At 61.3% G+C, this 12555-nt stretch overlaps 1 protein-coding gene across 2 annotated transcripts in view; it reads left to right on the top strand.

Moving 5' to 3' along the window:
• The first annotated feature begins 206 nt into the window (after nt 1–206).
• The window catches only part of CREB3L1 (cAMP responsive element binding protein 3 like 1), a 35657-nt gene continuing 23308 nt past the window's right edge, over nt 207–12555 (top strand). Inside the window, exon 1 of one of the 2 annotated variants that reach the window (XM_051852776.2) lies at nt 207–710. In XM_051852776.2, the coding sequence (XP_051708736.2) occupies nt 609–710 (102 nt within the window). In that variant the 5' untranslated portion in view covers nt 207–608. The remainder of the gene's footprint in view (nt 711–12555) is intronic. The other variant, XM_051852773.2, reaches the window with a different exon arrangement.

The raw sequence follows: 12555 nt of genomic DNA, 5'->3' as shown, positions 1-12555 counted from the left end.
AAACAGGTTGCCCCAAAAGGCGAGACTGCAGCTGTCTCTTTAAAAAGAGGAGGGCGACTGGCAAGACACGCCCTGTTCTCATTAATATTAACTTATCGTGCATATTGATGTGGGGGCGTGGCGCCTCGACCGGCTGGGCTCCCTGACCAGGGGTTCCCGGTTCCACCGAGAGGAAAGTGACAGAAGCCGCGCCGAGGGAGACGCGGAGGGCGCGGAGCGGCCGGCAGCCACCCAGTGTCGGGGGAGCACTCGGCTCCCCCGCCCCGGCTCCCACCCTGTCCGGGGGGCTCCTCCAGCCCTCAGCCCCACCCCCGGGCTCCCCATGGAAGCCCGCTGTGCCCCGGGAGGAGCAGGAGGAGGAGGAGTAGGCTAAATGCCCGCGGTGCGCCCGGGGCCCCTGAGCCCAGCCCGCTCCGCGCCGCTGCCCTAAGGCCCCCGCGCCCCCGACCCGGGGCCGCGCCGCCTCCGCCCGCCCCTCCCCCGGGGCTTCGCCCTGGACCTGCCCCCCCACCCGCTAGCCAGCGCGCAGGCAGGAGCTCGGCGCTGGGCGCGCCGCCGCCCTGGAGTGAGGGACGCCCAGCTGGAGGGGGTCCCCCGAGCCGGCCGCGATGGACGCCGTCCTGGAGCCCTTCCCGGCCGACAGGCTGTTCCCCGGATCCAGCTTCCTGGACCTGGGGGATCTCAACGAGTCGGATTTCCTCAACAATGCGGTAAGAGGAAGGGTTCCCCTTCCCCATTCCACAGCGCGGCGCGCCTGGGCCCGCACGGGACCCGACTGGGCTCCCCGAAAGGGACACGTGCTCAGGGCTCTGAGATTCGGCTACGCGGTCCCCCGACGCCTCGCTCAGACCCGAACCTCGGAGCTTGGGCCGGTGCGCGCCCCGCCTAAGGACTCAGCGCGTGGACACACCGGGCCAAAGGGTGGTCGAGGCGTCGGGGGCCATCCGACCTTCGGATATGGGCTCGGGAGACTACAGTCCTGCGCCTTGCCCACGGCTTCCAGCCGTCCCCCACCCACCCCAGAGTTCCGGGTCCAGACTGGGCACAAAGTGGCGGTGCCCTTCCCAGCGCCCCCTCCAGGGCCCCGGCGGCTTCACCGCGGGATCGCCGCTGGGGGGCGCGTCGGGGAGCGTTCAGAGGGCCTGAGAGACCCGAGAGGGGTCAGAGTGAAACCCGGGGTTCTGAGCCAGCTCCAAAAACTTAGGGGTGCTGCCCAGGCCGCCCCCAAGGAGTCCGGCCTGGGCGCCCCCAGGGAGGAACGAGGGATCCGGGCAGCACAGGGTGCGCGCTCAGGAGGAGGGAGACCTTCCTCTCCATCTCTGTGTGTCTGGGTCGCTGCTCCCCCTCCGTGTCCCCCGAATCTCGCTGACTTTCTCCGTCTCTTCCTCCCTCTGTCTTCCTGCCTATCTGTCTCTGGGCTTGTCTGCCCTTCTCCTCCTCTCTCTTCCCCCTCCCTCCCTAAGGAAACGTGGCTTCTCTGACTTCTTCCCTCCCTCCCTCCCTCTCTCCAGCTCGGCCCTAAGGCCTTGATGGGGGAGGGGCACGAGCTCAGTCGGGAGAATCCCTGTGGGTTCCGGAGAGCCTGCTGGAGTAAACGTGGGCTGCCTGGGAGTGTAGGGGGAGCCCCCTTGCAGCAGCCAAGCACGTGAGCGCCTCCACCTGCTGGCCTCTACCTCGCAGGACTAAGATGATCCTGGCCGGCAGGAGCCAGGTCCTCAGGAGATCTGGGCACCTTGGATTTCCACCTACACTATCCCAGACTGCAGACTGCCACAGGGGACAAGCCAAGGGGCAAGAGCCTGAGGCAGGAAGGCATTGGGTGTGAGATCTCCTCCCCCCATCCCAAGCAGTACCTGCTGGCTGAGGACAGTCCCAGTCAGGGGGGGCACACTGCTGCAGACAGACAAAGGACAAGGGGAGAGAGCTTGTGCTAGCAGCAGAGACTTGGGCCATGCCACTAGCGTGCCTCCCTGGGCCTCAGTTTCTTTGTCTGTACAATGGGGATAGGCTGGATCAAGTCTTCCCCAGGATGATTCTGGCACAGCTCTGAGAAGGCAAGCAGCGGAGTAAGGCCCCCGGGGCTCATGCACCCCTCCTGGCGCTGCTGAAAGACACTGCTCAGAGGGCGGGGGGCTTGCCGGAGCGCAGACCCTCGCAGTCCAGCGTCCCTCGCCCTTGGCTTTCTTCTGAATGAGCTCTGGGGCCTGCAGCCTCTTCCTGCCGCTCAGTTCAGCCCTGCAGCCCCAGCTGCTCATCTGGGCCTCGGTCCAGCGCAGGGAAGAAAGCACGGTCAGACAGTGCATCCAGCACGGGGAGCGCTGGGGAGTGAAAGCCCTGCCGGGGCGCCTCCTGACCCCACACCCGGGCAAGGACAGGTGCGGCAGGCCCAAGGAAAGGCGCTCTGGGGGCAGAGAGCGAAGTCCTGGGCCAGCAACCAGGACGTGTGGCCCTGGCTGCCTTCCTGCTGGTAGCCAGTCGCACAGTTCAGAGCAGTCACTTTTCTTCCGGGCTTTGGTTTCCTCGTCTGAAAACTGGGGCTATTAGAACCTGCCCTTAGCATGATTGTAGGCGCTGAGCGAGCAAGTCCGTGGAAGCGCGTTTATGTGCTCAACGTGCCCTCAAGCAAGTCACTTTCCTTGTCTGTGGCCTCCATTTCCATGGTCAAGCTTCCAGCTGGGAGCCCAGGCCAACCCCAGCGCCAACCTCCTCTCTGCATTCCGCCTGAGGATAGGAGACGGCTTCCAGGGCTAGGGAGGGGCAGGGACGGTGTCTGTGCCTCTCCGTCCGGTAGGTGGAAAGGATGTTTACTGCCTTAAAAATCCCGAGGCAGGCGAAGTCATGTGGGAAACATGTGCCGAAGACAAAGCTCAAAAGGCACGCTCACCCTGGGCCCGACTGTGCAAGAAGCACGCTTCCGCTTGGACAGATGGCAGCCTGCGCACGCAGCCCAGGCAGGTGTGGCTGGGCAGCAGGGGGCTTTCTTTGGTCTCTCTGAGGACACCTTTACGCTAAGGCAGCCTCAGGAGGGGCTGCCCTTCTTGCCACACGTGTGGGGCTTCTCCCTCCCTCCCCCTCCCCCACTGTCCCCAGTCCCTGATGTGCCCTGGCCCCAGGAGGCCACCTCCGTTGTCCCCTCTTGCCCGGCTCCCCTTGACACCTGTGAGAGAGGCTCTGGGCTCAGAGAACTGGAACCAAAGAGCAGAGGCGGAGCTTGGCGTCTGTTTATGGAGACCCTTGGTCTGTGTGTTTGGGCTTGGGATCCCGGCACAGCCCCAGCTGGGAGGGGGTGGGGAGGAGGAGGGGGAAGAAGAGTTGTGTTGTCTGGGAGGGGAGCAGCAGGAAGCTGCAAGGATGTTTGCCCAGTGCACTCATTGGCTTCCAGCAGCTGGCAGGGCCAGGTGTGGGAATGACGGGGTGCCAGGTGTGGGAATGACGGGGGGGGGGGGGGGCAGGGACCAGCCCCAGGGACGGGACTGCTGGGGGAGGGGAGCTCAGGCTGAAGCAGGCTTCTTCCCCACGCCCCCAGCCTGGCTTCTGAGCTCACCCTCAGCCTTTGGAGATTAAGAGAGATTAGAGAAGTATGTGAGTTTGGGTGTTCCTATGTGGGTGGGCCTTTACCAGGCCTTAAAAGGGGAGGGCGGTGTGCGTGTGTGTGTGTGTGTGTGTGCGCGCGCACGTGCACGTGCGTGCTTCTCTTTAATGTCTCACCAACAGGAAAGAGGATAAAAGGGCCAAGCCCACTGGACTCCGAATAGAATCCACTAGAAAGCAGCTAGTGGAGGAATGGCTCTCAGGGCCCTACTCAGAGAGGCGACTTCCCCCGACACCTAGTCCTCCGCCTGCATTGGGTTCATCTGGGGCAGGGGTTTGGTTTGCTTCGCCCTCTGTTGCGGGAGCCAGTTCCCTGTTCACTGCCATGTCCCCAGTGTTGAATGGATGAACGAATAAGGGCCCAAGGTGCAACCCGCATTCTAGGGGGAGGAGGCACGAGGCTACTCAAGCACATCTGCCTCCAGCCATCAGGGTCCTGCAGCCCACACTGCCTCTGACACTCGGGAACACTGCAGGGTTTCCAATGAGTTGTTACTGCCCTCGGTCACCTCCAGTCAGTGGCACCGTCCCCTGCGACCCGGGTCCAGGACAGTCTCGCGCTGGCTGACTCACAGGGATTTGAACTTGTGGCTCAGGTCTCGTCCTGATCACTGTCTGTAGGGCCTCCACCTTCTTCAGCTTGTTCCAGGATGCCTGGACCCAGACTCACTTGGCTTATAGCTAAGCTTTTTCCCAGTCCTGCCTCAGGACCCTTGCACCTGCTGCTCTGCCATCTGGACTGCTACCCCCACCCCGCCGCGCCATTTCACCCTGTGGTCCCAGTTCCACTGTCACTTCTTTAGAGAAACCCCCCTGACCATGAAGAGTGGAGTCTCCTGTAATTTTCTGTTTCAGTCCTGGCATTCCTTCAAAGCCCTTCTCCCAGCGTGCAGTTATTTGATGGGCTGGGTGTCTATTTCCTCCATGAGAACGTTCCACGACTATTGAGTCATATCAGCTTTGTGCGTTGCCATACACTTAGCACAGTGCCATGGCACAAGGTAGATAAAGGACAGCGGAAGAACTCCGTCTCACTGCAGTCAGTGGAGTCTAAAATTCCCGTTATGTCAAATGCAGAGCTGAGTTCTCATGGATCGATGAGAAATAATATTTTGGGGGTGGGTGCTTTGTAGGATCACAGAAAGCACAGACGTCAAGACCACGAGGCCTTTCTGCAGGCAGCAAACCAAACTGAGGGAGCGAGAGCCAGATCCTTCTCCACCAACTCAACAGAGATAAGGGCTTTGCGCGTTTCTACTCCAGAGGAGGCCTTGGCCACACTGTAGTGAGCTCTGTTTTACTTCAAGGGCTTTACTGTATCTGTGGAGAAAATTACTGTAGGCTGGGGCAGTCCCTGCAAAGGAAGAGAAAATTGTTTAAAAAGCAGAATGACTTGAGCCTTCAAGAACTGTAAGGCATCGTAGGGGTCTCAAGGTCCCAGCCCCAAGGTTCTCAGGGGCGGTGGGGGTGCCACAGCCCACGGAAGTGCCCTCTGTCCCCTGATCTGTCGGAGGTCCCTCCGGCTTCCCTGGACCAGCCGGGGATGCACTGGCTCATTCATTCCTACACATGTCCCTTCCTTCCCCCCCGGGGCACTGATGAGGCACCTGTGCCGGGGTGACCTGGATGGAGAAGACACATCTGTCCCTCTAGCCACTCGCAGTCCAGTGAGAAACAGAGAGGGAAGCAGAGGGTATCAGAACCCCGGTGAGCCATCACGTGGTGGGCCAAGCTGGGCTTGGTGACTAAAGCTCTCCAAGAAGGTGACCTCGGCACCTGCCACCCGACTTCTCCCATCCTGGCTGGCGAAGGAGTTACTGGGGGGCCTTTCAGCTGTGGCCCTTGCAATGCGCATGCACAGCCCTGCTTGTCCCTGGCGCCCGTGAGAAAACTGAACCTTGAGGAGGATGGAGATGTGTTAACTGTGCAGGGGCAGGAGTCCTGGGGAGGAGACCCAGGAGGGGTTCTCTCCCACTGCAGAAGCGGTTTGAGCGAAAGAAGTTTGGGATCTTGGATAAGAGGGGTCCTGTCTTCATCTCTCCCACCCTCAGGGCGCTGTGGATACTAAAGCTTGAAGGGCAGAGCCATGGGGTGGGCCCTACATCCCACCCCATGCTGGGCTGCTGCTCTGGGCCTCCCAGGACTCCCAGGAAGGGCCTGGCCTGGCCTGGCTGCTGTGCCCCAGGAGGGGGGGCAGAAAGACACCTCCAGCTCCAGAGCAGCTTCTCCCGCCCCGACCCTGCAAGTGCTGGTACCCAGACCCCTCCCGGAGCATCACTGGCTGGGACCCAGCTTGCCCTTGAACCCCCCTCGAGAAACCAGGTCCAGATGCTGCGGAACAGGCTGTTCTTTGGGAAATCTCAGAGCTCCAGGGGGCAGGATGGAGGAGGAAGATTTGGGTGGAGTTCAGGCAAGACCGTGAGCACTGCTCCGGCTGGAGTTCTGTGTAAGCCCCTTGAGCAGGCCTGGGGAAGCAAGAGTGGGTGGCCAGACCCCAGAGCAGGGTGGGGGAACTGTGGGAGGGAGTTGGGGGCAGATCTGATTCAGGGGAAGCTCAGAGCAGCGAGACGCGACCCAGAAGTCTGACCTTCAGTGGCGATATGTGAAAGGAATCGGTTTCCTTGGAATGTCATGGATCTTTATCTACAGGGCCTAGACGCATTCCCGTCCCAGCCAAGTTCATCGCGAGAGCAGTCCCAGCTTCCCGCTGCCAGGCTCGGCGCACCCCCTCCCCGCCTCTCCTGGGACAGAGCCCTCCTTGCCCCTTCCTTGGCCCAGAAGCCGTGTCACCCGTCACCGCGGGGCTGACACATCTGGGCTGGGATGTGCTGTTCTGACACAGCAGCTGGACGGCAGCAGCCTCTGCCCCCTCCTCCCCTTCCAAAGGAACAACAAAAACGAAAGCAGCCGTGGCGCGAGGCAGGCTCATGAGGCCTTCACGGAGAGCCGGGAGGCGCTTTGCTGGCCATGATGGAGGGGGCTTGCGGGGCACAGGGGCCTGAGCCTTGGTCCCCTGGGTTTCCCGCTGCCTGTTTCCCTAGCACCTCATTTCCCTAGCGCTCTGTGACCTTGGGCAAGTCACTTCCCTGGGACCTGAACTTGACTGAGAGTCTCTGGAGGGCAGGGAGTGTCAGTTACTTATTTTTGGCTGTTTCTTAGCTCAGGAAGTGTTAATAGGCAGGAAGAAGGACAGGGAGAGAGGGAGGGGGAGGGGGAGGGAAGGAGGGATGGGGGGTGGGGGTGTGGCAGGATGGTGGGGGGTAGAGAGGAGCGAGGAGTGGCTAGGTGGGTGGATGAACCGCGACATGGAAGGATGCTTCCATACTTCCACTCCCGATGGCCTTCTTTTTAAAGAAGATTTCATTCATTCTTCATTCATTCATTCAACAGTGCGTCTTAGCCTCAATCCCACCTCTAAATTTTACTTTTATCACCATGGCCTTTCTGTTGGGGACTATCTTGTGAACTAAAAGGATATAGCACCTGTGTGTGAACTCTCAAGTATAATAAAACGGGAGCGTGCCACCTGGCCTAAGAAATAGACCCAGTGTTGAGTATCTTGGCCATATGAATGGATTGAGGGGTGTCCACCCTCCTCTGGACAGATCCCAACAGGACAGTCCTGAGAGCAGGTGCCCAGCCCTGGCCCAGCCTGAACAGGCAGCGAGTCCATAGGACAGACGCACAACCAAGCCATGCCCGAGGTGGGTGGGGTGGCCAGCTATGGTCAGTTTGACCCCTGCCCAGACCCTGCAGCAGATCCTGGCTCTCACACCTCTCACCTGTGGGATCATGGGCCAAGGTTTGCATTTCTTCCTCGATGAAGCAGGGGAAATGGGGAAACAGCGGGTCCTGGGGATCCTGTCAGGCAGTGCACCTGCCTGCCGCCGTGAGCCCTGTCCACCCGGCTGGCCTTTTCATCCTGACTGTGCTGCTCCTTGCCCACAGGGACGCCCTGGGAGGAAGCTCCCCCCTCCTCCAGCTCTGCTCCATGGGACAGAAGCCCCAGGTCCCTTCACAGGGCTCTGTCTGGGGCATCAGGAGAGGGCTGGCCAGGGAAGCAGCAGACTGGGGCCCCTGGGTGTGGACCTGGTGCATGGAGGGGGCCCTCGTTTTGTCCCTGACCCTGTGCGGGGTGCAGGGAGGCAACCAGTGCAGTTGTGGGTACTTAGAGGCTCTGGGTCTGCAGAAATCTGACCCCTGCCCCAGCTTCCTTGCCCATGGAGTGAGCAGTGCCGACAGAGCCTGCTTCATCTTCTGAAGCTTACCCACGATCCTGTGTGCGAGGAACTACAGCAATGCCGGGCACAGAGATAATGGCCAGGATTCTGATTTCTGTCACTGCTAGTAGACTTAGCGTGCACTAGACCCTGTGTGAGACTCTGCAGGGAGTGCAGGTTAAAATCTGTCCCAGGCAAGTTAAAGTTTAGAGGGAGGGATGGGCCCCATTGTGCAGAATTGGAGTTCAGGGCATGCTGTTAACCAGTGGCCCAACCATCTCCAGAGTGCAGGACGACTCATCTGAGCTGAGTGATCCGGGGAGGCTTCCTGAAGGAAGCAGCATTTGAGCTGGGCCTTAAGAGGGGGGGGGGGGGATGGAAGGAGGAGACACAGGGCACCGGGAATGGTATAAAAAAGGCCCTATGGCACTGAAGGAGCTGAGAGTGGTCAGGCCAGCTAGGCTGCAGGAAGGAGAAAGATGAGGGAGTCTCTCTCCCTTGGTAAGTTGGGGTCAGACAGACTTGGATGCCACGGTAGGGGGCTGGGAGTTTGTTCACCAAGCAGGAGGGAGCCAAAGACTGTTCTGGCCTGGACAAGGTGGTGGTGGTGGTGCCCAGCTCCTTGGACCTGCCTCGGTGCTGGGAGATCTAGAAGGCACTGGGGGGTCTCAGCTGTCAGCCTGTCTGGTTGACGGGGGGTGGGGGCCTCCACAGGGGAGACGGAAGCATCTCAGGCCCTCCCAGAGGCCAGGGCAGCCTGAGGCAGCAGCTGGCCCCGGGCCCCGCCTCCTCTATTCTGACTTTCATCCCATGCCCTGATGTGACTCTCACACTGGGCCAGCAGTACCAGCTCCCTTCTGGCTCTGTCATCCCAGCGCTCAGGGCCAGGCTGGCCCGGGGAGGCCCTGGGCGGCGCCGCCCTTGCAGAGGGACAGGCTGTCCTTCTTTGGGGCTGAGGAGTTCCAACCTGAACCGTGTCCTGCCTCCCGGCCCAACCCGAGGACCCTAGAGGGGACCCCCCTCCAGCCCCTCTGATAGCACGGAACCCCACCATCAGACAAGGCAGAGGCCTAGGAGGATCTGAGCCCTTAGCCGCAGCCCATCTCAGAGTGGCACCTGGCTTCTTGGCCCTGCCGCCCACGAGCTGGTACAGGCTGCCCAGAGCCCCTCTCCTCCTCCTCCTCCCCCGCCCCGGGGAGGCCCGGCACTGCCCTCTGCCGCCCCCGAGCCTTCAACCCCTTTCTCTGCAGGGCTGCAAATCAGTTCCACATTTGGGATCTGGCTTGCACTGTCTGCTCAGAGTGCTCCCCTCCCTGTTAGCCTGGGCGCCCATCTCCCTCCACCCTCCACCCTCCACGGCCAGCCTCAGCCCGTGGGGTCTGCAGAGGGCAAAGGGTTCCTGCCAATGACCACCCTTCAGCGGACTCGGAGGGTGGACTGCGGCGGGGGACCTGAGGGACAGTGAGTGCGAGGCCCTCCCAGGGGAGATGAAAGAGGGGGTGGGGCCCAGGCCGGGCTTGAGCAAGCAGCTGGGGGGTGGGGGGTGAGGGAAGGAGCGAGGTAGTTCCCAGCTCAGCACATTCCTGAGACATCTGGACGTGCTGGAATGGCCCCAGCTGGCCCGCGTGGCTGTGGTTCCAGCTCCTCTGCTCTGTGTGATGTCAGGACCCAGCATCCCCCCTGCTCTGGATCCCCCCGGCCTGGGGTCCACCTCGGGCATCAGTGCCGGGGTCTCTTCCGGGGCCCCTCACCCTCAGTGGGCAAGGATGAGGCCCCCAACCCTGGAGGAAACCCGACCCCAGAGGTGGGCTGAGCAGGGTGGCAGGAGGCAGACACGGGGGAGACCCAGGGAACTGCCCATCTGACCAACTCCAGAAACTTCTTGCTGTGGGCTGGTGCCAGCCCCTCCCTTGTTCTTGGAAGGGAGATGGAGACGAGTGAAGGGCCCTGGGGAGGCTGCTTGCCCTGAGCTGTGTGGTCCTGGACGAGTCGGCTCCTATGCCTGGCTCTCAGTGTTCCCCGTCTGTAAGCAAAGCAGTGGAGCTACACTGGGTGACAGCCATGCAGGTGACAGATGTCCCCTCATGCCATCCTCATGGTAATAGGGCAAGACAGAAGGACTCCTGTTCTAGAGCTGAGTCTGAGGCTCAGAGAGGTTTAGTAATTTGCCCAAGGCTGCACAGTATGCAGCAGCACCAGGACGAGAGCCAGGTCTGTCTGGCCCCCTTGCTGGTGACCACTGAACTGCACTGCCTTTGCAAATAAGAGGGCGTGGGCGGAGCCGGCGATGCCCAAATTCCTTCCAGCTCTGAAAGTGTCGTGATTTCTTTTGGGCATGGTGAGGCTCTCCAAGACGTGCAAGGCAGGTGTTAGTGACATGCTGGGTGCAGGAGGGGGGCAGAGACAGGGGGCTCGGTCTGAAGCATCCCCTGGGGTCCCAAGGCTCAGGAGGACCCCAGGGGTTGGAGCCATAGCCTGATCCCCAGGCGAGCCCAGGGGTCCCACCCCTTCCCTAAAGGAAGGGAGTAAATAAGGAGAGAGAATACCACTCCTTCCAAAAATAAAACCTGAGGATAACTCAGACAGGGGCCAGGACGCCGACGAAACCAGAAGCGAATGCTGAGCGCACGGAGGAGAGGGAAGAGGCCAGGAGAGTTCTGGCCAGAGCCAGGAGGTAGGCTGCGGCCAAGCGGGGCCTTCCAGCTGGCCAGGTGCCGGGAGCAGCTCCGGCCGGTCCCCAGGCTCTGCTTCCACCCCTCGGCCTGGCCTAAGCCCGCAGACGGCTCCTCCAGCACCGAGCGGGGTCCCTGGCTGGCACCGAAGAACAGAAAGGCCTTGGGGGACAATCTGCAGGATGGGTACAGCAGGCCCCACAAAGGGAGGAGCTGTGGGAAAGAGTCCAGGCACATGGAAACTTTGCCTGGAGCAGGAGTAGGAAGCTGGCATCGGTGCGGAATTCAGGACGGCCATTCCTGGAGGCCCTGCTGTAACGGAGCTCACTGCCACTTCCTTCATCCGCCACTCGGTCAGTCAGTCAGTCAGTCACTCAGCAAACATCAGAGCGTGCCATGCTTTTGCAGAAATCCATAGGAACGGGTTGTGGCAAGACAGAGAGGCAGCGTGGCTGGGGCGTTCCCAGCTCGGCTGAGGCACCTGGGCTGTGGGGAGGCACCGATGGATACAAAGGGCATGATCAGTCACTTTGGGGTTTAAAAGATTCCTGTCTATGCAAAGCAGAAAATGCCCCAGAGGGGGATCAGAGTGCAAGGCTGGAGCCTGCCCTTGCACACGGAGTGGTCACCCCCGAGTCAGAACACGCGTGGGAGGCAGGAACCGGGCTGCCGTCCTCTGTATCCACAGAGCTGAGCACACAGTGGGTGCTTGGTGCATACTGAACGAATGCACGGGTCATCAACAGATGAATGACGAATAAATGATGGGACTGGGTGCCCTCAGTCGCCAGAGGCCCCAGCTGCCAGCCCTGGCACTCGGGTTCCAGTGTCCCGAGCTATCCCACAGAGACCCTCTGGCCACTTGCCTGTGGACCAGCGTGTCCAGCAGCCAGACCGTGGGCTGCTGTGCCCTGCTGTGGTGCCAGTCACAGCTAATCCCGGCTCTGGGTGGTGGCACTCACTACCATCCCTTCCTCCTGCCCAGACAGTGCCTGGCGCCTGCTTCAGGGCTGGGCCACAGCACATGGGCTGCCTGGCCAGTGGCTGCCACTGGCTGGCCAGGGCAGGGTTACCACTGTCAGGAATGGAAACTGGTAGGGGCTGGACCAGCAGCTGGGGGCTGCAGAGCGCCCACCCTCCCTGGAACTTGCCAGATCCCTGCTCCTCCTCTCTTCTCTCTCCAGCACACTCGCCCAGAAAAGCTCAGAGCCCACGTGGGCCACTCCTCCAGCCCCAGCCCTCACTGTCCCAGCCCCAGGCAAGTCCGGTGCTCCCAAGTCTCCCTCCCTGGGGCTCAGGTGATCCGCTGCATGCTTTGTGCAGTCAGCATTGAGTCCCATCGTCATGTGACACGCTGTGTGTGTGTGAGAGAGAGAGAGACCATACCCATGTTTGTGTGAGCCCATGCCCGGACTGACTGCACGTATGAGTGTGTGCGTGTCTGTGAACCCGTGTCTGTTTGAGGCCATCTGATCAATGTGTCCTTGCTTGGTTTGTGTTCACTCCTGTCACCGGGAGCCCACGTGAGCTGGGAGGGTGTGTCAGGCTGGCTGTGGCCGTGTCTGAACGTGCCGCTGGCTGTGTGTGCCTTTTGGTGTGTGGTGTCAGAGAGGTGGGGTGACCCTGTGTTAAGAAGGAAGCGCCCAGCCCATGACCCTGTAGCGTGTGTGCATATGTGTGCTGCACGCATGCGTACATGCGTGCACCCAAGCATTTCTGTTTATTTGGCCTTGGGCTCTGTGGTGAATGGTTCAGCAGGGGAAAATATGAAGTCTCAGCGGCCGCCTTCCCTGGGTCTGTGGGACCGGGATGAGTGAGGCTGGAGGTTGAACCCCCTGTCCTGCCAGGAAGGCTGGGGGCGGGAGGAGGGAGCTGGCTTCACCCCTTCCAGCCTCCGAAGGGGCCAGGGCAGAGGACAGAGCCCAGAGCTCTGGGGGCTGATTCTCTTGCCTCTGTCCCTGCCACCCCTGCCTCAGCAGGGACACAGACTGGATGGGGAAACGGAGGCCCCTGCGGTCTGAGAGCGCAGGGCTGGGCCCTGCACGAGGACCCCCGGAGTGTGCATGGTGGGG

Source organism: Oryctolagus cuniculus, chromosome 1, assembly GCF_964237555.1.
Source record: "Oryctolagus cuniculus chromosome 1, mOryCun1.1, whole genome shotgun sequence".
NCBI classification, from domain to species: Eukaryota; Metazoa; Chordata; class Mammalia; order Lagomorpha; family Leporidae; genus Oryctolagus; species Oryctolagus cuniculus.
Note: the sequence above shows the minus strand (reverse complement) of the source record. Positions and strands in the feature narration are given on the sequence as shown.